General features: G+C 51.7%; 2 protein-coding genes across 2 annotated transcripts in view; both read left to right on the forward strand.

The window, feature by feature from the left end:
- The first annotated feature begins 1,017 nt into the window (after nucleotides 1-1,017).
- On the forward strand, nucleotides 1,018-13,676 carry LOC142024809 (E3 ubiquitin-protein ligase TRIM39-like). Its single transcript, XM_075017055.1, has 6 exons — nucleotides 1,018-1,870; nucleotides 3,773-3,868; nucleotides 7,669-7,899; nucleotides 10,663-10,685; nucleotides 10,778-10,884; nucleotides 12,294-13,676. The coding sequence occupies exons 1-6, from the start codon at nucleotides 1,214-1,216 to the stop codon at nucleotides 12,863-12,865; spliced, it is 1,686 nt and encodes a 561-aa protein (XP_074873156.1). The 5' UTR covers nucleotides 1,018-1,213; the 3' UTR covers nucleotides 12,866-13,676.
- An 877-nt stretch (nucleotides 13,677-14,553) lies between these two features.
- The window catches only part of LOC142024784 (uncharacterized), a 50,816-nt gene continuing 38,348 nt past the window's right edge, over nucleotides 14,554-27,021 (forward strand). The window contains 3 exon segments of the mRNA XM_075017004.1: nucleotides 14,554-14,599; nucleotides 15,148-15,221; nucleotides 17,072-17,198. Coding sequence (XP_074873105.1) covers nucleotides 15,198-15,221; nucleotides 17,072-17,198 — 151 coding nt within the window. The 5' untranslated portion in view covers nucleotides 14,554-14,599; nucleotides 15,148-15,197.

The raw sequence follows: 27,021 nt of genomic DNA on the forward strand, positions 1-27,021 counted from the left end.
CTTGGTGGCCCATGGGCAGCACAAACAGGCAAGTTTCTGGAGTGAAGGGCAGCTGGGCCCAGGCCGGGGTTAGATGGGGATCGGGGTTTGGAGGAGTCCCATGGAAGGTGGGGGAAAGGACTCAGGAGGGAGCAGAGACAGGAAGAAGGGGACAAGGAAGGTGAATCAAGGAGAAGGATTGGTAGGGCTGGGTTAACTCTTCTGGAGACCAGAACACAAGCCCAGGGCTCCTTGCTACTTTCTAACATCAGCCCCTATCCCTGAGTCTGGCATGAGCACGCCCAGCCCTGATTTTCAGCAGCTCATCACACCCCCAGCCTCCCCTATATGCCCCCAGCCTCCTGCACCCCTTTCTCCCACACTACTAGTCCACACTCTGCAGGACAGCAAGAGGAGAACAAGGAGGCACTTCTACAGAGCCATAACCACTTAGTTGTAGGTATCGAAATGAGGTCGCATCAAGAGGAGCGTTGCCAGTAGATCCAGAGAAATGATTATTCCTCTTTATTCGGCTTTGGTGAAGCCGCATCTGGAGTACTGTGTCCAATTCTGGGCCCCCAATTATAGGAAGGATGTGGACACCCTGGAGAGGGTCCAGTGGAGGGCAACCAAAATAATTAGGAGGCTGGAGCATATGACCTATTAAGAAAGGTTGAAGGAATTGGGACTGTTTAGTCTGCAGAAGAGAAGACTGAGGGGGGACTTGATAACAGCCTTCAACTTACTGAAGAGAGGCCGCAAAGAATCTGGAGAAAGGCTGTTCACAGTGATCACAGATGGCCGAACACGGAACAATGATCTCAAGTTGCGGTTGGGAAGGTCCAGGTTGAACATCAGGAAAAACTTTTTCACTAAGAGGGTGGTGAAGCACTGAAATGTTCTACCCAGGGGAGTAGTGGAGTCTCCATCTCTGGAGGTGTTTAAGTCTCACCTTGACAGAGCCCTGGCTGGGCTGATCTGATGAGTTTGGTCCTGCCTAGGGCAGGGGGCTGGACTCGATGGCTTTTTTAGGTCTCTTCCAGCTCTATTGTTTTATGATTCTATTTTTAGTGTATTGATGCAGTGCATAATTTAAATGGGTGAATGCTTGTACCACATAGCTCTCATGGATTGCCACTGAACTGGCTTAATTCCAAGCAATTTTAACGGGTACCCTGTATTTCACACATGGTCACCTACTGCTGTCCATCCCCACCCGAGTACCCCTTTGCCCATGGAGTCCTCGGTCTGTCTGTTCCCTGCCTGGCAGACTCCGGCTGCGCCGTGGCACTCACTAATTACATCGGGGTTAGACGTTGAGCCTGGCCTGGCTGGATGCCAGAACAGGCTGTCAAAGACACTGGGGCAGCGACATTGGGCAGGGATGGGTTTTACAGCCAGCGCCTGGCGCCCCACCCCCAGCCTGCATTCCCAGGCAGGAAAGCGAAAGCTAACTCCGTTCTGCTCCCCATGGGCTGCCATGAAGCCAGGCCTGCGCCGCTGTCCGGGGCCTGTTTGTTCCAGCTGCCAGGGCCCATTCAAGCTGCCGGTGACCTTTAAAGGGTGTGAGCACAAGTTCTGCCGCTTCTGTGCCACTCCCTTCAAGAGAGCGTCGGGCCCAGCCACCTCCTGCCCCCTGTGCCACCAGGCCAGCCTGCAGGCAGAGCACAAGCCCCATGGGCCGGCCAGCGAGGAGGGGGATGAAGCTGAGAAAGCCAGCCTGGAAGTGGGTGGAGAGCCTGAGCCAGTGCTGGAGTGCGAGGAACACCAGGCTGCTCTGGAGCTGTTCTGCACAGAGGAAGAAAGCCCCATCTGCCAGAGCTGCAGGGCGTCTGGGGCTCACCGCACCCACACCGTGGTGCCCCTGGAGGAGGCTGCCCAGGAGTACAAGGTAGGGCACTGCCCTGCTCCATGCGGGAGCAACCTTCTGACCGACACGTCTGCCCCTGTGCTCTACCCGCCTCTGCCAGCTGGGCTCCCACCAGGCCTGCGGCCTCCTCCTATCTCGCGTTACTCTGTTGTGTGCCTGGACTCTGCGTGAGCACAGAGATCCCAGCCAAAGGGGTCACCACTGTCTACTCTGACTGCCTGGGTACAGGTGCACCAATGGGGCAGTCAAGGGGGCAGTAGTCCTGGGCCCCTTTGAAACTCTGGGGCGATGCAGCTCTGCCACTCTGTGCAGCTGACTGCCCTAGGCCCCGCCCCTTCTGGGTGACAGAGCCAGGTCCCCATCCCACCTTGGCCCAGGATGACTGTCCACCCTTCTGCCTGTGTATCACAGGCCACCACCCAGCTCCCAACACCCATTCACTAAACCCATCTGCCAAAATGAGCCCCAGGTATTGCAGCCCCGGGGCCATTTGGGGGGGAGGGCTGCAGGGGGTGCATCTCCCCCACTGCCACCCCATGACTTTTGCACTTGTTCAAAGTGTGGGAGAGGAAGGAGAGAGGCAGAGTCACTTTTAAGCACCTGAAAGCAGCAGAGCGGTCTGGAGCATTTCTCTGGCTGAGTGGGCGTGGGCAGGGTCCCTCTCTCCATGTACAGAATACATTTTGCTGTGTGCACTGAGGCCTGTGTGGATGTGCACCACCTGTCAAAAGACACGCTGCCAGTGGAGGGCTTAGCGTGCAGAGGGGCTGGCGGCTATGCTACTGCCATTTGACCAGGCTAACCGTGCTTACACGGAGGTGCGGGCCACGTTGCCGGGAGAGCTGAGAACTTTACTCCGTGCAGCTCTTGCATGCGCACCACGTGGGTGAGTGGAAGAGAGGAGACACCCTGACCAAGGGAAGTCTGGCACCATGGGGTTGAGGGGGGACACAAGTGGTGACCAGAACAGGGGTTCTGCTTTGGGGTGGATTTGTCATGATGTGACTGAATGGGCATCATTGAGTCCAACTGCAAGGAAACTAAGGAACCGAGGTGTGGCACTGCAAGGCCCTGCAAGGGCTAGGAATTGATTGTGACACACATCAGCATTTCCTGTAAGCTGAGCGTTTGGGCGGCTGCCAGGGACAGAGTCAGGCACTGCCCAGCTGATTAGCTGAGAGCCCACAGCCGGCAGCCTGTGTTTCTACTGCTGGTGCAGGTCCGCACCTGCCTTGGTGCACAGAATAAAATTTATTCCATCCAGATGGAAGACATTCGCGGAACCCTGCCTGCCATCCACGCCCCCACGCTGCAAAGGAAGGCGATGTTGGCTGTGAGCGTGCACTTACGAATGAATTTGCATAAAGCTATTAATTCACCCAAGAATTCCTCTGTGCAAAGGCTTAGGGGAAGGCTGTCAGTTGTGTTGTTTTGTGTGTCTGCAAAACTCTTGTGCTCCCCTTGTTCTGATGCAGGGCTTTTGACTTTTGCAAGTTTGGCCCCCAAATTATTGCAAATATCTGAGGTTAGCTGCAGCTCACACGATCACCAGTGCCCCAGTCTCTGGACGCCTGCATCACAATGCCCTGTAGGCAGTGTTACATTTTTCCATGTCTTGGTGGAATAAATTTTATTCTGTGTACCAAGGCATGCATGGATGTGCACCACCCAGTAGAAACATGCTGCCGGCTGTGGCGGGGCTCTGCTAACTAGCTGGGCGGCACCTGAATCTCTCTTGGGCGGCCACCCAGTGTTCAGGTGGTAGGGAACCCTGCTGTTAGGGCCCCTGAAATAGTCAGGGAGAGCAGATCATACTGCTTACTTCCTTGTGCTGCCCTTGACTGCCATTGGTTTAAAACTGCATTGTGCACGGGGTGAGTCTGCGGCTGAAGGGGAGCTCACCAGCTGTGCTTTTCTTGCCAGGGGAAGCTGCAGACGGTGGTGGAGATGCTCAAACAGCAGTCCCTGGAGGCTTGGGTGCTGGAATACCAGGAGGGGAAGAAGGCGGCTGAGTGGAAGGTTTTAACCATTCAAATCACGCGTGCCTGCTGCCGCTGCGAGATGGCAGGGGGTTCTGGCAGATGTCTGCAAGAAGGCGGCCATGTCCCTTTGGGAATAGCTGTGCAAGGGAGCAGGTGTTATGGCCGGATTTTTGGTGGGGTTTATCATCTCTGGCTCCCAGTTGGCTCAGTCCCCAGCAGGGTTCCCTGTAAGCTGTGCACTTGAGCAGCTGCTCAGGAGAGATTCAGGTGCTGCCCAGCTGATTAGCAGAGCGCCCACAGCTGGCAGCGTGTGTTTCTATGTTAGGTGCACATGTGCACATGCCTCGGTGCACAGAACAAACTTATTCCGCACATGGATGGACAAGATCAGCAGGAACATTGGCCCCCAGCCCTTCTGGGAATCACTCTCTCCCCTCAACTGCAGCCCTGGGGTTGTGAGCAGATGCAAAGGGCAGAGTCCCACAAAGGCAGCATGCTCTCATTCCCCAGTATCTGCTGCCATCGTATGGCCATTGCATGTCATTGCTCCCCAGCAGCACCTTCTATGGGGTTCTCTTCCCTCCCCATGGCTATGGCAAGATGCTGATACCGGTTGAACCTCTCTTGTCTGGCATCCTGGGGACCTAACCAGTGCTGGATGAGAAAATTTGCCGGACCACAGGAGGTCATTGTTGTCTGGCATGTTACCAACACTTCCACTGCTTGATGGGCTCTTAGAAGACATTTAGGGGTAAATTACAGCTAAATAACAGCACAGGACACCGAGAGCCAGGACTGGTGGCTGCAAATAAACTTTATGGGAATATGGGAGACTCAGCCACCCCCTTTGTAGGAGGTCATCTGACTAACTAAAATCATGTCGGATCACGGAGTTTGCTGGACGAGAGAGATCAGGATTAGAGAGGTTCAACCTGTGTTACTTTTTCATATCCTGAGCTGTACCATGATGCCACAAGCATGATAGCCGCTCCATAGCCCCTGGGTACTCACCAGACGGACCTCTTGAGGGTCCTTCAGCTCCACATTTCTATGCTGCTCTGGTAAGAGAGAGCTCCTGCCTTGAAGAGTTTAAAATCTAGATAGACATAGGGTAGGAGAAATGTTCCCTCTCACTTTTTCCATCCATGGGCAGAATACATTTTGTGATGTGCACCGCCTGTAGAAACACAGGCTGCTGTCTGTGGGCACTTGCTAATCAGCTGGGCAGCACCAGCATCTCTCCTGGATGGCTGCCCAAGTGCTGAGCTCAACGGGAACGCGGGGTAGGAGTAGAAGCAAAGGCACAGTGGTTTTCCCAGGGTCACTCAACAGAGGAGGGAATAGGACCCAGCTGTCCTGTGGCCCAGCTCAGTGCCTGAGAGGGACACAGGGCCAGCAGGTACCTCCAGGGTCACTTGGGCCCAGCCCTTTGATACACTAAGCTGCCCCAGCAGCACCCATTAAGCTGTGTCTGCAAACCAGTGAGGCTGTTAGTCTCCTGCTCTTACTGGAAGGCTGCCCCAGAGCCAGGCTGCTCCGTGGGTTAGAAATGGCTTCTTCCCAACCCCCAGGCCCAGTGATCGCATCACATGCCACACTCCGATGTTGATTTTAAAGGTATAAATACCAGCAGCTGCAAACCTGTCTGTCAGTCGTAAGGAGGGACGTGTCCGGCAGGTGTTGCTGTGTGCCCGGAGGTGGCTGTCTGTGGAATGGAGCATGTCAAGGGAACCGAGTAACTCCAGGGTCATGTAAAGAGAGGAAATCCCTGATCTCTGTTACGTGGGGAGCGGGTCAAACATGGAGCACTTTGAAATCCCGTCCCATGGACTGTGACAAGTCAAATCACAGAACACTAGAACTGGAAGGGACCTGGAGAGTTCATCGAGTCCAGCCCCCTGTACTCACATCAGGACTAAGCACCATCTAGACCATCCCCGACTGGTGTCTGTCTAACCTGCCCTTCAATATCTCCAGTGATGGAGATTCTACAACCTCCCTATGTAACTTATTCCAGTGTTTCACCACCCTGACAGGCAGGAAGTTTTTCCAATGTCCAACCTAAACCTCCCTTGCTGCAGTTTAAGCCCATTGCTCCTTGTCCTGTCCTCAGAGTAATTTTTCTCCCTCCTCCTCTTTGAGGTACTTGAGAACTGCTGTCCTGTCCCCTCTCAGCCTTCTCTTTTCTAAACTACACAAGCCCGGTTCTGTCAGCCTTCCCTCAGAGCTCATGTTCGCTAGACCTTTCAGCATTCATGTTGCTCTTCTCTGGACCTTCTCCAAATCTTTCCTGAAATGTGGTGCCCAGAACTGGACACAAGACTCCAGGTGAGGCCTAATCAGTGCAGAGTAGAGTGGAATAATTACTTCTTGTGTCTTGCTTACCACACTCCAATAATAATAATAATAATGATAATAATTAATAATTAATACACAATCTACGGGGCTTTAGTGTGTGTCCTGCATCCCAGGGCAAAAAGAGAAGCATGGCATGCATCCACTGCTGGATCCAACATCCTGACCTTGATTACTGCACCACAGAAAGACTTTAGGTAACAATGCTGGTCAGCATTCCAGGAGACCCAGCCAGATTCGGGGTCCCTGTAAGGTCTAGTGCAGAGCTGGACAAAATCAGCCCCGGGGCTGAATCCAGCCCACCCAGCTGATGAGCAGACTGTATTACTTACAGCCAGCAGCATGTGTTCAGCTGCGCCTTCTTCCATCTGCAGTTGAGCTGCTCTTAGGATTCTGCTGCTCACTGTGCCCCCAGCCCTGCCATTCTGCCCAAGGCCCCATCCCTTCCAGGGGACCAGAGACGGCCTGCGACCAGTACCAAAATTTAGGGAGTGGCCCCCTCTGTGAAAATTACTGCCTACTCTTGCCTAGTGACTTGAGCAGGGGTTCTCAAACAGTGCTTTGGGACCTCAGTGTGAGTTGCAACCCTATTTTGATGGGGGTCACGAAGGCCAGTTTAGACTTCCAGGGACCAAAGCCAAAACCAGAGCCCCATTTTCCAGGGCTTCAGCACCTGGGGCCCCAGGGAGTTTGGTTACAGGCCCCCTGGCTGGGGCTGAAGCCCCTGGGCTTGCCCCTATCAGAATGATGGAGCTCAGGCTTTGGTCCCCCCAGTTGGGGCAGTGGGGATTGGTTGTGTAGTAACTTTTGTGGTCAGAAGAGGGTCGGTGCAATGAAATTTGAGAACCCCTGTGCTAGAGCACTGACCTGAGGTTTTGGAAAGCTGGTTCCTGTTCCTGGTTCTGCTGCTGGCTTGCTGAGGGACACTGATGTATCACCTCCTTGCCCTGTGCCTCAGTTTCCCCATCTGTAAACTGGTGGCAAAGCTACCGACCTCCCTTTAAAGCACTTAGAAACCTACTACTGTAAGTTGCTGAATAACCCCTTGTTCTGATACAGTATTTTAACTCCACTGACCTCAAAGTTCTACAAAATATTGTGGTGGACACCCTCCACATGCTGTAAAAGATGCAGCACCTGCACAAAGAACTAATACTTGGCATAGTTGGGAGACACCGAAGGTGGGAGAGGAAACAGAGGCAGACGTGGTATCTCCATTTAAGAGCAGGTTAGATAGACATCTATCAGGGATGGTCTAGACCGTGCTTGGTCCTGCCATGAAGTCAGGGGACTGGACGCGATGACCTCTCAAGGCCCCTTCCAGTTCTAGCGTGCTCTGAATCAATGGGGTTGAAGGTGCACAGCGTCTCAATGGCAGAACAAATAGAACCCAGGACTAGTCACTGGGCTGCCCTACCTCTCTTGTCCCGCCCCCTCCCAAACCAGCTGATATTTCTCAGCTATTTTTTGCCGTTAACACAGGAGAAAACGCACTATCAGAGGATGCGCCTGGAGAGCGAATTTGAGAAGATGCACGAATACCTGGCCAAGGAAGAGGAGCAGCTGCTGCGGAAGCTGCGGAAGGAGGAGAAGGACACCCTGAAGAAGCTGCATGGGAATATAAAGACACTCTCCGAGCAACATGCCTCTCTGAGGCAGCTGATTAAGGAGGTGGAGGAGAGGTGCCATCAACCTGCTGCCAAATTGCTTAAGGTGGGAAACTGCCCTCCCCCACTTTTGAACCGAAGCTGAACTAAAGTGTAACCCACACCACTGAAACTGGTCTAATGGCCACGGGAGAAACAGCTGTCACCATCTGAGTGCCAGCTCCTCTTTTTTTTTTTTTACAGAAAAAAGCACTGGGCGTTCCACATAAAAACTATTGTTTGGTGTTCTGTGGTCTCAAAGGCTGAGTCTGAATTACAGGGATTAGTCGACAGACGTTAAAGTTGGAAACTAGCTTCCGACAAAACTTCTCCCAGAGCAGATCGCGGCCAAGCTGACAAAGTAATTTTAGGTGATTTACCCTTTTATTGTTACCTAAATCAGTGGTACTGAAACTTTTTGGCTATGTCTACACTGGAGAGTTTGGTTGACAAAAAGTCCGTTTTGCTGACAAAACCCTCAGAGCATCCAGATTCCCAAGGTGTTCTGTCAGCAGTAAGTCAACAGAATGCAGCACTTTAGTCAACAGCCTTACCCCACTCCCCACGATGAATAATGCCTCTGTGGACAGAGATCTGTTGACAGAAAGTTGGCCTGGATGTTCTGGGGGGCCCCTCTGTCAACACACAGGGCTTCTGGGACACCGGGAGCCCTGTGTGCTGTGCTTCCGCTTGGCCATTTTGTCGATAGAGCAGCTGGGCAACCCAGCTGCTCTCTGTTGACAGAGCAGATTGCTCTTTCTATCCGCTTGTCAGCTTGGCTGCGATCTGCTCTGGGAGAAGTTTTGTCGGAAGCTAGCTTCCAACATTAACTTCTGTCGACAAATCCCTGTAATTCAGACGCAGCCTTTCAGACCACAGAACACCAAACAATAGTTTTTATGTGGAACACCCAGTGCTTCTTTTTGTCAAAAAAAAAAAAAAGGAGCTGGTGCTCGGATGGCTCCCCCAGCCCCCGACCAGCCAATCCCGCAGCAAGTACCAGCACAGAAAAAGCACCGGGAATGCCTATGCAAATTTTCTTCAAAAAATAATTGTCAGACCGAAAAACAAAAACCAAACCAAACCCACAACATATACAGCAAAAACCAAATGTATTGTAATTTAGTCAGGTATCATAGCAACCACAAAGTCACACTGCATTGGGTTTTAATAGCAGGAGATACAGACCATCAATGTGTGCTACCCAAAAAGTGTCAGACCAAAGAGACATAAAGAGCCAAGATAAGCCATCACAAGCCACACACGCCTGTTGGTGGACATCAAGCAGCTGACTGACAGCATAGCTGCCACGCTGGCATAGCGCATGTGCCACACGTCATTGCTAGTTGCTAAGTGACTGTACAGTTAGGAGAAGATGAGAGGGGAGGCAAGCACAATGTTAGTCAGCCTGGGTGTGTTGCCAGACTACTACCATGCTCACGAGAGGCAGAAATAAAATTAGGTTTCAGTATGTTCCATGGCAGTTCTCATCGCCAAATGTTCTTTTATTGTAAAACTTCCAAACATTCGCAGCACACCTGTGAGTTTATCACAGAACACCAGTGTTCCGCAGAACAGAGCTGAAGAAACACTGCCCTAAATCATAACAAAAAAGCAGTCCAGTAGCAATTTAACAAAATAATTTATTAGGTGGTGAGCTTTTGTGGGACAGACCCACTTCTTCAGACCACCTCACGAAAGCTCACCGGCTAATAAATTAAATAATAAATAAATAATAAATAAATAAATAAAACCAACCTAACTCTACTGGTGGTTGTGGGAGTACAGTCATTGGGTGGCATCCTCAGCCCGTGAGGATTGGGGTTTGCTGAGGTAATGGGGCTCCTCTGACTTTCACCAGCTGAAGGGCTAGCTCATGAATATTTATGAGGTGATCAGACACAAGGGTGATGGGCATCCTGCCATACAAACAGAGGGGGTGGGCACAGTAGGCCAGGGGAAGCTAAGCCTTCCCTATCCCAGGATGTAGCTCCACTCCAAGATCCTATTGTCGCTCTCCCTGTTTCCTGAAGCTTGCAGGGACTCACTACCATGCAGCAGCCTGGAGCTCAGGGCTCAAGCTGTCAGCCTGGGCCTGGGAAGCCCTGAGCTGAAGCCCTAGGCAGCCTTGGCTAGCCAGCAGCCCGGGGGCCAGGGCAGTGCTCAGGTAGCTGATGGCCCAGTGGCTGGGCCAAAGCTTGCATTGGCCAGTGGCCCAGGGGTTAGGGTGGTTTTCAGGCCAGCTGGCAGCCCAGGATGTGTTAATTCAGACCAGCATGGCGGTCAGCGCAGCCAGCTTAGGCTGTCAGGGTAGGGTTTGGGGGGGCTCAAGGCTCTGGCAGCTGGTGGGGATGGGCTTGCGAGGAAGGGGTAGGACCAAGGAGCTGTTCTTTCCAAAAGGTGGTTCACACACCACTCATACATGTAAATCTGATGCGTGCTTTCTATTCTCCGCCCATGCACCGTTTAGAGTATCTCAAAGCTCTTGGGTCCAGATCCTCAAGGGCATTTAGGTGTCTAACTCCCAATTGGTCTTAACCACTTACCCAGAAGTAACACATTTTCAGCATAGGAACAAAGACAGGAAGTTGGGAGGCCCATGTCCCTGCAGGGGCAGAGTTAAGGTTATTGGGGACCTTTAAAAATGCATTTCTGCACCTTCATATTTATGGATGCTCAGAAGAGCCATAAAAATGCAAAGTTAACACTGAGTTTTACAGTTCAATGACTGATTTGTTTTGTGATGGGAATAGAATAAAAAAATCAATGAATACTGGTTTCCTACTGTCTCTACCAAATGTGAACTCCCCTTTTCAATTTCTCTTTTCAGGATGTGAAAGACACATTGACCAGGTACTTTTTTCTGAACTGACTCCTGTTAGAAATTTGGCTGTAAATGTTTCTCCTGTGCCTGCAGGGGATAACTTGGGCCATGTTCTTCTTAGGAGTGAAAATATCCAAGTGCAGGAACCTGAAGCTGTGTTTGCTGAACTGGAGAACATATACAACATTCCTAGCATTGATATCATTGACCTTCTAAGGAAGTTCACAGGTAAGTGAAGACTGTTCCTAAAGTCAAATTCCCAGATGGTCCATCATCCTGGTACCGTGGAATTTGCTATGTAATTCAAGTCTCACGTAAGCACTGTTCCCCAGACCATTGCTTTCCATTTGAAAATGATTAGGAAGGAAATATTAGACATGCACTCATAGGATAAACTGAGGCAGTGATTTTTACCTGAATCCGCAGACAACCTGCATCAATAGCTCTGGGAGTAGGGAATTGCTCCTATGCATCTCAGTGGGGTGTCAACTCTGAGACCTAATGGCAGTGATCTAGGGAGTGACATTGCCTGTTTCACTGCCAAGCATTTTGCCCGGAAACATCCAGCTAATGTTGGGCTGCTTATCCCACAATGCCATACTTCCTCCTGGTGCTTAAACCCCATGTTCCAAAGTTGTCAGCTCTCTCTTTGGAACACCTTCTGGGATCACAGAATCCTAGGGCTGGAAGAGACCTCAGAAGGTCATTGAGTCTAACCCCATATCTAAAGCAGGATCAACCCCAACAAAATCATCCCAGCCAGTCAACATTGGAGCCAAGATTGGCAGCATGTTGAGAACTGAAATTTGTTGGGCTTGGTATGTTAAGACAGTTCTCCTAAAGGACCTGATCCCCTATGCCATGTGATTTAAACCCTTGTACTCTGGGTGGAGCATAGGCCATCTACCAGCCTCTTCCTCTTCACTCTGTCTCTGGACAAAACTTCTCGCTGGCTCCAGGAGTAGCTCAGTTGTTGCCCTTCAATCTCAGTAGATCTTCTCCACCTTGTCTGAGGTCTTCCTCTTCTGCATTTCCCTCGGGGGCTCCACGGGAGAGCTTGACGGATGATGCTGGGTGACAGTTTTGTGAGAGTGTGGCTCAGCCACCCCCACTTTCTTCTCTTGATTTGAACATCCAGTGTCTCTTGTCCTGCTGTGTTCCAAAGCTGCTCATTTGTGACTGAGTCTTGCCATTGGATGCAGGATTTAACTCAGGCGTCTGTTTACAAATGACTGTAACTTGTGTTTTGAAGACTTTTTAGCATGCCAGGTCTCACATCTGTACAAAAGTGAACACTTCATGTGTGTGTTGAAGAGCCACAGGTTTGTCTTCACCGTCCATTCCCTGCTCTGTGTGGCTGAAATATTAACAGAGGTGCAGCTTAATTTCCCTTTAATCTCCATGGCCATTTCTACACATACAGCTTCCTCTGCAAGATCCCCATGGGCCGCACATCCACACCTGTAACTCCTGGACTCCAAATCATATGGCCATATGCTAATGAGGTGTAGGAAATTTATGTCTGTGCCTCATTAGCATCTTCTGGGCTGCTCATTACCATGCCCGTGTCGGAGGAAGGGGCATGCGTAGAAACAGCCCACAAGTCTCTCATGTTTTCTTTCTCTTTCCCCCCCCAGTGGATATGACACTTGAACCAGACACAGCTCATCCCAACCTCATCCTGTCTGAGGACAGGAGAAGTGTGGCACATGGAGATATGCGGCTGGAGCTTCCCAACAACCCACAGCGATTTGATCCTTATGTCATGGTGCTGGGCTCCAGGAGGTTCACAGGAGGGAAAAGTTACTGGGAGGTGGAGGTGGGGGACAAGGTGGAGTGGGACGTGGGGGTGTGCAGAGAGTCTGTGGGCAGGAAGGGGCAGGTTATATTGTCTCCTAGCAATGGATTCTGGAGAGTTTGGCTGAGGAATGGAGATAAATACAAGGCTCTGAACTCCCGCCCAGCCCTCCTCACTGTGAGCGTGCAGCCCAGCCGGGTGGGGATCTTCCTAGACTACAAGGCAGGCGAGATCTCATTTTACAACGTGTCGGGTAGGACCCATCTGTACTCCTACAGTGGCGCCTTCTACGGGGCTCTGCGGCCGTTCTTCAGCCCTGGCCTCCACCGAGGAGGTGCCAATGCTTCGCCACTGACAGTCTGCCCCAAGCGTCAGGGCGAGCTCGTCCAGCAATTAAAGATGTGCACATGAGAGGAGCACCACGTCAGTAAACCCAGCCCATAAACACACCCCTCCACCAGCGTTCCCGTCATTTTTTCCATCCATGGGCCGAATAAATGTTATGTGCATCAAAGCATGTGCGGATGTGCACCATTCAGAGAAACACAGGCTGCTGCCTGGGGGTGCTCTGCTCATCAGCTGGGTGACACCTGAACCTCTCCTAGGTGGCTGCCCAAGCACTCAGCTTACAGGAAAAGCTGCCATCCACCACCACCTCCCTCCCTGACACACTCTCTTCCTGATGGAGCTCTGAGCGGACCCCATAGGGAAGGGGCAGGTGCAGTGGTGAGGAACAAAGAACATAAGAACATCCACACGGGGTCAGACCAAAGGTCCATCTATCACAGTGTCCTGCCTTCTGACAATGGCCAATGCCAGCTGCCCCAGAGGGGTAAACAGAACAGGGAATCATCAAGTGACCATTGCCTGTTGCCCATTCCTGGTAAACAGAGGCTAGGGGCACCCTCCCTGCCCAGCCTGGCTAATAGCCATCCATGGACGCGTTCTGCATGAATTTACCTAGCTCTTTCAAAAACTGTTCTGGTCTTGGCCTTTGCAACAGTCCCCTGGCAAGTCGTTCCGCAAGTTAACTGTGCATTGTGTGAAGAATGCATGAGTAGATTTGGTCCCCTGTGGTAGGAGAGTGGGGAGGTGATACAAGCTATTTTGATTACTGCAGGGATTTCTCGGCGAGCATTCACCCCCCCAAAAAAAAAATCTATATAGGAAAATGACATTTGACTTGTGTAACTTTAAGAAAAAGTGACTAATAAAAAGCCAAGAAAAGTTGGGGAATATTTACTCTTCTATTTTTTAAAATCACAAGTTTTATATAATGCTTCTCACCAAATTGCGTAAATTTGAAGCAGTTTTGACCAGCTAGGTAGTTGGCTGAAAACAGGAGGGAGAAGGGGGGTTCAGCCGGGGCAGGAGGAGGGAGAAGGGGGGTTCAGCCAGGGTGCGGGAGGAGGGAGAAGGGGGCTTCAGACGGGGTGCGGGGGGAGGGAGAAGGGGGTTCAGCCGGGGCAGGAGGAGGAAGAAGGGGGGTTCATCCGGGTTGCGGGGGGAGGGAGAAGGGGGGGTCAGCCGGGGGGGGGAGAAGGGGGTTCAGCCGGGGCAGGAGGAGGGAGAAGGGGGTTCAGACGGGGTGCAGGGGGAGGGAGAAGGGGGGTCAGCCGGGGCAGGAGGAGGAAGAAGGGGGGTTCAGCCGGGGTGCGGGGGGAGGGAGAAGGGAGGTCATCCGGGGCAGGAGGAGGAAGAAGGGGGGTTCAGCCGGGGTGCGGGGGGAGGGAGAAGGGGGGGTCAGCCGGGGGGGGAGAAGGGGGTTCAGCCGGGGCAGGAGGAGGGAGAAGGGGGTTCAGACGGGGTGCAGGGGGAGGGAGAAGGGGGGTCAGCCGGGGCAGGAGGAGGGAGAAGGGGGTTCAGCCGGGGTGCAGGGGGAGGGAGAAGGGGGGTCAGCCGGGGCAGGAGGAGGAAGAAGGGGGGTTCAGCCGGGGTGCGCGGTGCGGGAGAAGGGGGGTTCAGCCGGGGTGCGGGAGAAGGGGGTTCAGCCGGGGCAGGAGGAGGAAGAAGGGGGTTCAGCTGGGGCGGGGGGGAGGGGGGGGGGGGGGGCTGCGGTCCCGCGCTCTCGCCGCTTGCTACCAGCAGAGGGCCCTGCCGAGGGCTGCCTGCGAGGGACCCGCCTGGCTCGAGTCAACTTCCTGGGTCAGAGCCGCTGCGAGCCGGGGCCGAGCGCTGCAGAGCTCCGCACCCGGCCGGATCGGACTCTGCCCCGGCCCCGATCCGCCGCCCGCAGGTGGAGGGGGGGGATCCTGGGGGTGCAGGGTGCCGGGCCGGGCAGGGCAGAGACTCTGTGACACCCCCCGGCAGTGACTGTGTGGGGAGAAGGGGTGGGGAGAGGAGCAGTGGGTCCTGACCCCCCCCCGGGCCCCTTCCCTTTCCCCCCGGCAGTGACTGTGTGGGCAGAAAGCGGGCAGAGGAGCAGTGGGTCCTGCCCCCCGGCCCCTGCACTCTGGGGGACACGCTGCCCTGGGGCAGGGGGAGCCCAGAGCGGCTGCTGGGGTCCTGCTCCTGGCCAGGGTTTGGCCTCAGACCCGCAGGGCGTGTGTGTGAAAAGTGCCTGGTGGCTTGGCCCTGGGCGGGGGCAGGGACGTGACCCTTCCCCCAGCACTCAGGCGATGAGTCAGGGCAGGGGCTTGGGGTGTGACATGGAGCAAAGCTCCTTTCTGAGCTTCGTCTTCTCACTCTGACAGGCAGCAGCTCCAGACCAGAACATCCCCCTGTCTGCAGACCTGGAAGGGAAATGGCTTCTGCGCAGCCCATTGAGGTGGGGGCTTGCTGGGAAGGGCTGGCGGGGGGGCAGGCGATACACGGGGGTGGGAAGAGGGTCAGAGTGTGACCATTCTGCTGGCCCTTCTTCATATCCAGGGGGAGCGTCTTTGTCTCTGGGGAGTGGCAAACAGGTCCCGAGCCCTGAGAATGTCTGATTCCTACTTGCCCCAACCTGGAGGTGACTGGTCAGCGGAAGAGCTCGTGGGGTTCGCTGTCCAGGGACTGGGCTTGTATCGGTGACGGGCCACCTATGGCCCCTAGGGGTTCTGTGCGTGGCCCACGAGAAACTTTGGTTAGTGCTGCCCATGCGCAGGGTTGCGAGATTTTTCTGGGTTTCCTTCGTGTAGGTTCTTCCTACGGGTATTACAACAGTGACACACACTCAATGCCAGGGCAGGTGGAGTGAGGTGAGTGCTGATTGCACACAGCGTTAGCTGGGAGCCGTGCGCTCCCTCTGCATCTGATCAAAGCACAGCTACTGCTCAGTCGGCTCACCCAAACATCTAGGTATGCCAGCACAGCTAGCAAAGTATCCCAGCCCAGGAGACCTCCTGATTACTGTACCACAGTCTGGCAGCCTGGGGAGACGAGGGAGGCTGCTGGCTAGCCTAGGTTGCCCCTCACTGGGCACTCCATCTCCATCTCCAGCTTCTGTCTAGCTGCAGAGCAATAAGGTGTGGCCCAGTCTATGTGGGGATTTCTAACCCTAACCCCTGCCCGTGAGCTTCTGGTTGCACCTGATCTTAGTGAATAATGCCTGGTAGCCTCTGCTACTGCTCACAGCAGGCAGGATCAGCCTGAGTTTCTGCTCAGTTTCACTTGGGCCCACAGAGCTCTGCAGAGCATCCTGGACCTGGCCAGCAGAGATGGCAGTGTGACTGCTGGAGAGGAATCACTCTTCTCTCCTAGGCTGACTGGGGAGAGTGCACTTTCAAAAGCTGCTGGAGAGCTGTAGAAACTTCTACCACTGGCTCTCTGCAACCTGTCCCTGGAGGAGGGAAGGTCACAGCTGTGCTGTGACAGCCGTGTTGGAAAATCCAGCATATGCAGCCCTGGCTTGAGTGCGCCTCTAGCAAGAGTTTTAGCTCCTCTTTTCTCAGAGTCACCTCTTGCTGGCATGTAGGTGGGGCTGGTAAAACCCAGCCCCACAGGGCAGGTCTCTACCCTTTGGGCTATGAAGTAGTGCTGTTTTCTGGGGGCAGACATAGTTGGTTATCTTTTCCTGGGCTAACTAGTGGCAGTAGCAGGCTATTACCTTCTTGTGCACCAGCCACTAGAGAGGTGTCTCTGACATGCTGAATGGAGTAACAAGAACAGCTAGAAATTCAAGCAAGTTTCTTAGCTGCTCCCAGGCCCTGTAGAACGACTCTGGAATGGGTGAGGTTTTGTTCTGCTGCTACAGGCAAAGCTCTAAGCAGCACATGGGCTAAAATTGCCTATTGGCAGGAAATGCTGAAACCTCTGAGCCCCCAGGACCAGAAAGGCCAGGAAAGTCCTGTCCTCTGTGCTGAGTGCTTTAACTCCATTAAAATTTCCCCTCGCTGCCTGGATAGTCTCCTGCTCTTTGGGGTGGAGGGATCTTTCTTCCAGCCCTGCAGGAGATGGAGTCAGGGGTTGTTAAGACTAGTGTTACCTGCAAGCTGTGCCCTTGGGCAACTGCTCAGGAGAGACTGAAATACCACCCAGCTGGTGAGCAGAGTGCTGGCAGCTAGGCTCTGTTTCTACAAGTGGTGCCCATGCCTTGGTGCATGGCATGTAAATTTATTCTGCATGTGGATGGAAGAGATCAGAGGGAACAATGGGTCGTGACTGCAGATTTTAAGCCGGGGACTCCTGTTGATCCAGATGCCGGTGCCCTTTGAGGAGGTGGCCGTGTATTTCACGGAGGAGGAGTGGGCTCTGCTGGACCCCCATCAGAGAGCCCTCTACAAGGATGTTATGCAGGAGAACTATGAGAACGTGACTTCGCTGGGTAAGGATTCCTGTTCTCTGGGGTGTCCAATGTTTTGGAGCTGTGGGGTGGGGCAGGGAGTTCTCTGAAGCTCCCAGGCTGGCTTCTGCTCAGGTTCTTCATCTCTGCCTGGAGATTAATTTCTCTAAAGTTGTTCCACACCTCAGCCATTAGTGGTATTGCTAATGCCTTCTCCTGTCCTGGTATCATGGGAAAAAGTCCCTCTTAAGCTTGGTGGCTGCATAGCCAAGCTGTGAATCCCAAACCATTCGCAGCAGAGCTGGAGTCTGGCATCTGAGATGATCCACTCCCTCCTTTCCCACCACCAATTGTTCTGTCTCCCCAGGAGCCAACCCCGCTTCTCTTACACCCTAAAGGGCGCTAACAAGTGGCCCCAGTTGTGCAAAGTGAGCAGGGTTCAGCCACCTGTCCTCATGGTACAGCGATCAGCTACAGCTGCCTGCCCTCCCATCCCAGGGTGCATTACCTCTCTTCCCTGCAGCCCTGGCCTGGCCTTGTTCACTTGCCTCCTGTTTCCCTGCATGAGCTTATCTACCTTGATCTCATTCAGCCAGCCCCTCCTGAGGGACTCACTTTCTGCCTGGGCTTTGCATTCTCTACCTTGGGCCAGCAGGCTTGGCCCACACAGCACCTCTGGCAAAGGGGTCTTCTGAAAGCTAGCACAGTACAACTTGGCATCACATTAGTTATGGCTGCTCCTAGCCATTAACTAAATGATGTGGAAGTACAGTCAGTTCTCAGTATAGGTTGTTTCGCACTCACGCCACTGAGGAACATGTTGTAAAAATTTCTTGCACTTGAGTTGTCACATCGTTTAGAAAACAGGCAATTAGCATTACCCTCCCAGCATCTTGTGCAACTTTCTGTCTCCTACACGACATTGGATGAAAATGGTATAAAAAGGTATTGGGGTTCAGATCATTTCTTTAAATGTTTCTTAAACTGCATTAAATGTCTGGTACGGTGACTGAGTGGTACATTAGGGTTTATATAGTTACATAGGCAAAATTCATGCTCTTACAGCCCTGTCCCCCTCTATTTACATTATTTCTTATGGGGGAGGGGAATTCCTCATTATAAGTCATTTTGCTTTAAGTCAAACTTTATGGTCCCGATCCCCAAAGTGTATCAAAGCGTCCCGTAGTAAATTTGTGTTTGACTTTGCAAACAGTAGATCCCTGTCGTTAGCGTGTGCAGGAGCAATGTTCTTGCAAACCGCTGGATGCAGTCTCCTGGTGCAAGTACATTATGGTACAGCCTGTGACATGCAAAAGTTGATGGACTACCAGGGAAGAGATTGGGAAATGAGTCACCCAGCAACACAGAGTAAATGGCAGAGGCAGGGATGCAATTTCTCCTTCTTGGAAGGGGGCCATTTGATCATTCTAACTGCAAAACTGTCCAGTCTCTTCCTACGGTGCCCTGTTTCATTCATGTCAAACCTTCCAGCTTCCGCAGCGAATGAGGCAGGGCTCCTGCAGGCTACGCTCCCTCCCCACAAAACGGAGGTGCATTCCCAGAGCAGATCTGGCCTATGCACCAAAAACAAACAAAAAAAAACCCAGGAGTCCACGGTAAATAAGTTAAATAGCATCATGTAGCTAAAGACTATCCTAATATGTGTGCACAAGAAGGGCAAATTAAGGTTCCATGAGCACTGCGCATTCTTGTTGGTGCTGGACTTGAGTGCTTGACTTCGCAACTTTTGGATTCTTTTATCCTTAATTTTTTATTTCCTAATTTTCATGCTTTAGTGTATTGATGAGAACAACCATCATTAACTAAGTCTGTCTTTTGAATGCTTTTCCTGGAGATTGTTCCTATTACGATTCTAGGCTTAGAAGGGTTGCAAATAGCAGTAAAAGCTAACAGATGTCTTCACGGTACACACAAACTGACAAAAACCAATTGGAAGGAGGCAAATTAAGAAATGCTTCTTGGGGAACTTGTTTTAATTTATATTTACATATTTTGATGCATGATTTTAAGTTTATGAATGTGAAACTTTTCAAGTCTCAATATTTACCTTCCTTCATCTGTTACCGACCCAGTTTGTGACAACAGTGAAAATCCAAATTGAAAATAGGTGTTTTAAGAGCAGCAGTGTTACCCTTTGGAAACTGTATTTTAAAAATTAAGTTTGGCGAAATCTATGTCCAATTAAAATAATTTGTACCTTTATTTTTAGTGCATCATATTTCCACTATCTTGGGAGTGCCATATTTCTTAGTTACTTTCAGTGTGTTGGTAAACATGGCCCAAAATAACTTAATATTTTTACTGCAACTTCTAAAGGACTTGTCAGACAAACAGAACTCTGTAGAAATCTGAGCTCTTAGGAAGATGAGAGGTAACCACTCAAATCCTTAACCCCCAGTGTGTAAGGAGCATGCAGACTGCTGGATCTCAACCTGTGGCCCAGTTGGTGCCTAGCACTGGGCCATGAATAGCCTATGTATTGTGTGGCCCACAAAACAGCCACAGCCACATGCTATCCACAACAGCAGATAGATTAAGGGCCGTTGATGTGAACCGTGTACGTGTAAGAGGGCCATGATTTTATATCTTGTTTCCATGTAGCTTGTTTGTGGAGGAGAGTAACAGGCAATTCTACTTTGGATGAGTTACTGTTTCTTTCCAAGACAGCAGGGCAGGAACTCTCCTAGGGTCCGTGTGTTTTCATTCCAGCACCTTTGGGGACACTTCTTTGTAATGTGGTTGTGGTCATCATCAATAATGCCATTATTAATGGCAGCTATTGTCGTGACAACCAGAGCACTAGTGACTTGGGCAGCAAAGGTGTGGGTCAGGGGGGAGGGCTCTTCTGGTCCTGAATTTGCTTCACTTGACCCCCTCAACAGGAAAATACACAGTGCAGCTTGTTCTACACATTAATTGTGCAAAGTCCCTAACGTGTGACTAGAAAAAAAGTTGTTACCGTGAGTTAGACACATGGACCCTATAAAACAGAAAATTCTGATGTAACCCTAACTCTGGTTTTGCTTCTGCAAGGCCTTAATAGTCTGCTTCTCAGTGATAGCCTCTAAATTATTGCTTCTCAACCAGGGGCACGTGTACCATTGGGGGTACACCTAGGCCTTCCAGGGGGTACATCAACTCATCTAGAGATCTGCCTAGTTTTACAGCAGGTTAAATAAAAAAACATTAGTAAAGTCACTGCAATCTAAAAGTTTAGACAGTGGCTTGTTTCTACTGCATCATATGCCTTACACTGAAATGTGCATGCAATGTTTCTGTTCCACTTCACTTAGTAGACAATAAGGCAGTAGAAAGTCAGCAAGTTTTCAGTAGTAGTCTTCTGTAATATTTGTGCATGTTTTTGTAAGTAGTTTTTACGTGACGTGTAACTTGATGGGATGCAAAACAAATCTGACTACTGCAAAGGGTACAGTCATCTGGAAAGGTTGAGTGGCACTTGTTCCAAGCCCTCAGATTACCTTAGGACCTTTATCAGAGGAGTAACCATGTTAGTTTGTATCCACAAAAACTAAGTCCTGTAGCACCTTATAGACTAACTGGTATATTGGAGCATAAGCTTTCGTGGGCAAAGACCCATTTGGTCAGATGCAGCCATATTTTTCAGCCAGTGGAATGTGTACCTTTAGGGGTATGTGAGAGAAGTCTGGGAGTACCTATACTTTTTTTTTTGAAACATGGGTACTTTATATTAGTTTGAGAAACACTGGTGTAAAATAATACCCCAACTTTCTCCAGAATGGCCTGACATGGCCTCTTCACTCACTGGGTGTCTGAATTCCCTGACTGTGCTTTCTCTGGCCTCTAATCCTCCTGTGGTTCCACTCCCTTCTCTTCTTTATGGTGCTGAATCCCATTAGCTGATGCTCCTTGGTCCTGACTTCCCTAAGACTCTCCCTCTCAGTGCCCGAGCCCACCTCTGTTTATGAGAAATGGAGACAGGCTGTCTTTCCCCTGTGGCTGGAGTCTCCTCTCTCTGGGACACAGAGATGCCTTCTCAGCCTTTTGTGACCCTCTAGATGCATGTCTGTCTCAAAGACGTGATCCTAGCAGAGATGGTCTGGCACCTGCCTCCCTAAGAGAGACTCCTCTCCCTGAGAGCTAGAGCCGTGACTCCAGGCAGTGTGATGCCTACACTGGAGCCTCGTTGTTTCAAGGGAGGGCAGCTGGCAGGGCGTCCTCTGATGGAACCCCACACCTCTGAAATTCTTCTGCCACCACTGGTTGGCAATACCCTGCCAGGCCCCTGGTTTGTTGCCTAGCACATAAGATTGCTGAGGCCAGGAAGTAGTAGAGAGAAACTCTGGAAGGCATTGAGCACTCAGAGAGGCATCCAGAGGACTTCACAGGTTTGTATGGGGTAGTGTATCAATATCTGTTACCCCAAAATTGACGATTCACCCTGTTTCCCCAGTGCAGGCTTTCTGATTTCCAAACCTGGCGCAATCTCTCAGCTGGAACAAGGGGATGAGCCATGGACCCTGGGTCTCCAGGACAGTGAGGAGAAGGGGTTCTTCAAAGGTGCCCACAGAGATGAGGATTTGAGTTGTAAAGTGTCCGCTGGGCTGGGAGCCCCTGGGAACTCCCCCAGTTCTCTTTTCTCTTCCTGCCATTCAGTCTGTCCATCAGATGGCTGCTGCTTTTGACTCCCTGTGGGGCATCTGCTATTGGCCACCATTGGAAGACGGGATACTGGGCTTGATGGACCAGCGGTCTGTACCAGTGTGGCCATTCTTACGACAGACATCTCTCAAGGCTTCCCACCTGTCCTGGTGGTAGCTCCCTTCTGGCTAAACAGTCTGATGGGACATGGAACTGGTCCCATTTTTCCATCTCCTCTAGGGAAGGGATATTTTGTTTTGGTTGCAGGGGGCAGTAAATTCTAGTACTTCAATGTCTCTGATAGCTATTTAGGCTTGTTTCACCTTCCCCCCAAGCATAGTAAATGACTCATGTTTGGATTCTCTTCCTGTCCCGGCAGGTGACTGGATGGTGAGTGAGAACAAGGAAGGTAATGTTGAGCAGAAATTTTCTGAGTCCATGGAGTTGCCCTGGATGCTGCTGGGAAGATTCCTAGGTGATGCTCCTGCACAGAAAGATGCTCATGGGAGTGAGGCTGGATCAAAGTGGCAGAAGAAAAAGGACTTGGGCCAGGGACAGGTTAAACCCACTCCCTATGAAGTTAGTTCCAGGGATGTCAACCTAACTGTGGTCCGGCAGCCTGGAGAGACCCAAAAAATATGCAGGTACTGTGGGAAAACCTTCAGCTGCAATTCACACCTCACCAGGCACCAGCGCATCCACACGGGTGAGAGGCCCTACAAATGCTCCATATGCGGGAAAAGCTTCAGCCAGACCTCACACCTGATTGTCCACCAGAGGATCCACACGGGGAAGAGGCCCTTCCAGTGTGACGAATGCGAGAAAAGCTTCAACAGCAGCACCCGCTTGGTGGACCACGAGAGACGCCATGGGAAGAGGCTCTCTAAGTTCCCTCTCTTGGCTGGAGCCAATGCCCCGTTCCCCAGTTCCCTGAGCATCCAGCTGCCTCTTGCGGGGTTCCGGGGGCAGCTGCAGGTGCCTCTGGTTTGCTCTGTGAATCTTGTGCTCTGCTTGAAGTAGAGAGCCCCCCAAAAGTTCCTTCTCATGGCTCCCCCTCTGCCTCCTGCTAGCCATGTGGGACAGGGAGAGGAAGACCCCAACTTCCTAGAAACTCAGCAGTCCTCTTCCACTAACCCAGCAGGCAACCTTCTTCCTAGGGGAGGGGGGGCTCTGATTCCCCAGAAAAAAATCATTTGTGGGCCACCTACACCCCAGTGGCAGAGGCTGAGGCCAAAAATGAGGGGCTCAAGGTGCACAAGGGAGCTCCAGGCTGGGGTGGGGGAGTGTGTGGGAAGGGGTGAGGGCTCCACCTGGAGGTGCAGGCTGTAGGCTGGGACTAGGTCTGAGGGGGCCTGGGGTGCAGGAGGAGGCTGAGCAGTGGGGTGCAGGACACTTGCCTGTTGTGCACGGGAAGTAACACTGGCTCCTCACCTGCCCTGGCCCTGGGTTGTTGCTGGTGGTGGCCGCTGCTGGCCTGTGCCAGTACCAACTGTGGGGGAGGGGACTCCACATGCTGCCCTTGCCTGCAGGTGCTGCTCCCATTGGCTGCAGTTCCTGGCTGCTGTGTGCTGCCGAGGCGGTGCCTACACGCAGAGTGCTGATCTTCTCTGAGCACTGTGAGTCCCACCAGTAGTGACGGCTCCAGCCCAGGGGACACCCAAGCCTCAGGGCTTCCGGCCCCTGCTATGGAGAATTGCCACCGGTTGGATGAAATTAAACATGGAGCGAGATCTGCCCTGGAGGTTTCCCAGCCCTGCACTGAGCAATTTCTCTATCCTTGGAAGATACTTGACCTACGCTCCCTGTCTCACACCCAAGATTGATCTCCGCACCACCCACTGGAGCTTGGAGCTGTTTCTTTTGGGGGCTGGGGTCCCAAAGGTTCTTTCCTTACGCAGTTTGGGTGGAAATCAGAGTGATCAAAAGTTGGGAGACTAAGATTCAAACCTCAACAGCTGAAGGGACCACGAGGGTCATCTCAGCTGATCTGCGTAGCCCAGGCCCCAGAACCTCCCACTGGCCTTGTAATAGACCCTCAACCTGAGTTAGTGCTGTCCTCATGTTGTGGTTTAAAGAAGTCCAGTTACAGGACATCCACCATTCACACCATTTTAACTCTGTTAGGGACCCCTGCCCCAACTCTCTGCAAGTCTGACCTCAGTGGCAGCTCCTGCTTGACTGTAAATATGATGATGTGTGAGAGCCTGAGCGTGTGGACAAGACCCACCAGCCACAGACCTGGGACAGAATTCTCTGTCGTGAATTCTCCCCAGGCACATGATATGGTGACTTGACGTGATACAGGAGGGCAGCTGCCAACATGACCAACCAGTATACATGGGTCTTTGTCCTTTGTCACTTCCAGGTGGTGCGGGGAGTGAAGTGCAGAGGAACAGTGTTTTCTAGCAAAGGAAGTGGCGGGGGGTGGGGGGGGGCTTAGCCACTGTTGTTCCTACACGTGCCATGGGAGATGCTTGCTGGTAGCAGTGGGGGATTGCCTGCAATGGCATGAAACCATCCCCTCCATTAATTTATCCAACCCAGCTGCTAAGCTGCTTAGGATTTGTGTCCCCACGGCTCCCTGTAGGGCTGGGCCAGGACTTCTCTGCTGTGCTTCCCTGCTGTTTGGAAACCTTTGCCTAATGTCAACCCTAAACTTGTTGAGGGCCAGTTTCTATGCATTTTTTCATGTGTTCACCAAGGCGCTTAACTTTAACCCTCTCCCTCCCTGGTGTTTATCATAGAATCCTAGGGCTGAAAGTGACCCTCAGGAGGTCATCTGGTCCAGCCCCCTGTCCAAAGCAGGACCAGCACCAACTAAATCATCCCAGCCAGGGCTTTGTCAAGCTGGGACTTAAAACCTCTGGGGATGGAGAATCCACCACCTTTCTAGGCAACGCATTCCAGTGCTTCTCCAGCCTCCTGGGGAAAGAGCTTTTCCCAATACCCAACCTCAGCCTTCCCCATCGTGACTTCAGACCATTGCTCCATGTTCTGCCATCTGTCATTATTGAGAACAGACTCTCTCCTTCCTCTTTAGAGCCCCCCTTCAGGAACTTAAAGACTGCTATCAAATTATGCCTGGTCTATGTTTGTGCCTCATATGTATTGATAGAGAGCAGCTGTACCCCCTCAGACTTCTTGGGGTTAGGCTAAATGAGGCAGGCTCTGTGAGTCTCTCTCATCAAGTATGTTTTCCATGCCTCAGATCACCTGAGCAGCCCTTCTCTGCACCTGGTTCAGTTTCAATTCATCTTCCTTGAACATGGGAGACCAGAATTTCACACCCTGTTCCAGAGGAGTTCTCCCTTTGTTTTGTGTAATGGTAGTAAGACTTCCTGTTGCTACTGGAGACACCTTGCCTAATGCATCTAGGATGGCAACAGCCTTTTGCCCAGGCACATGATATGTGTGACATGTGATATGGGAGGGCAGCTGCCAACATGACCAACCAGTATACACAGGTCTTTCTCCTTTGTCACTTCCATGTAGTACACGGAGTGAAGTGTAGAGGAAACTGTTTTCAAGCTAATTGTAGAATTATAGAATAGAGCTGGAAGAGACCTAAAAAAGCCATCAAGTCCAGCCCCCTGCCCTAGGCAGGACCAAACCCATCAGATCAGCCCAGCCAGGGCTTTGTGGAGCCGAGACTTAAACACCTCCAGGGATGGAGACTCCACTACTTCCCTGGGCAGACCATGCCAATGCTTCACCACCCTTCTAATGAAAAAGTTTTTCCTGATGTTAAACCTGGACCTTCCCAACCGCAACTTGAGACCATTGTTCCATGTTCTGCCATCCGTGACCACTGTGAACAGCCTCTCTCCAGCCTCTTTGCAACCTCCCTTTAGTAAGTTGAAGGCTGTTATCAAGTCCCCCCTCAGTCTTCTCTTCTGCAGACTAAACAGTTCCAATTCCCTCAACCTTTCTTAATAGGTCATATGCTCCAGCCCCCCAGTTCTTCTGGTTGACCTCTGCTGGACCCTCTCCAGTGTGTCCACATCCTTCCTATAACTGGGGACCCAGAACTGGACACCTTACTCCAGATGCGGCCTCACCAAAGCCCAATAAAGAGGAATAATCACTTCTCTGGATCTACTGGCAATGCTCCTCTTGACGCAACCTAATACACTATTAGCTTTCTTGTTTACAGCGGCACACTGTTGACTCATGTCCAGCTTCTCGTCCACTACAACTCCCAGGTCCTTTTCTGCAGAATGACTACCGAGCCAGTCAGACCCCAGCCTGTAACAGTGCTGGGGATTCTTTCGGCCCAAGTGCAGGACTCTACACTTGTCCTTATTGAATCTCATCAGATTTCTTGCAGCCCAGTCTTCCAATTTGTCTAAGTCACTCTGATTCTATCCCTACCCTCCAGCGTATCTACCTCTCCCCCTCGCTTAGTTTCATTCACAAACTTGCTGAGGGTGCAATCCAACCCCCTCCTCCAGGTCATTGATAAATATGTTGAACAGAACAGGACCCAGAACCGAACCTTGGGGCACTCTACTAGAAACCAACTGCCATCCCAACATCGAGCCATTGATCAATACCCACTGGGCCTGACCTTCTAGCCAGCTTTCTATCCATCTTACCATCCAAGGGTTGTCGTGGGTGGGGATTAGCCAGTGTTGTGAGCAAGACACCAGACATCATGCTTTTGCTCTACTCTGCACTGATCAGGCCTCCGCTGGGGTATTGTGTCCAGTTCTGGGCACCACATTTCTGGAAAGATGTGAAGAAATTGGAGAAAGTCCAGAGAAGAGCAACAGGGATGATGAAAGGTCCAGAGAACATGAGCTATGTGGGAAGACTGAAAGGACTAGGCTTGTTTAGTTTAGCAGACTCAGAGGGGACATGATAGTGGTTTACAAGTACCCAGAACAGGGTTACAAGGAGGAGGGAGAAAAATTGTTCCCTTGGCCTCTGAGGATAGGACAAGGAGCAAGGGCTTAAACTGCAGCAAGGGAGGTTTAGGCTGGACATTAGGAAAAGCTTCCCAACAGTCAGGGTGGTTAAAGACTGGACTAAATTGCCTGGGGAGATGGTGGAATCTCCATCATGGTAGATATTTAAGAGCAGGTGAGACAGACACCTATTGGGGATGGTCTAGATGGTGCTTGGTTGTGCCATGAGGGCAGGGGACTGGACTTGACCTCTCGAGGTCCCTTCCAGTTCTAGTGTTCTATGATTCTGTGAGTGTTCAGGTGATGCAGCTGAAGAA

This window comes from Carettochelys insculpta, chromosome 22 (genome assembly GCF_033958435.1).
Source record: "Carettochelys insculpta isolate YL-2023 chromosome 22, ASM3395843v1, whole genome shotgun sequence".
Taxonomy (NCBI): domain Eukaryota; kingdom Metazoa; phylum Chordata; order Testudines; family Carettochelyidae; genus Carettochelys; species Carettochelys insculpta.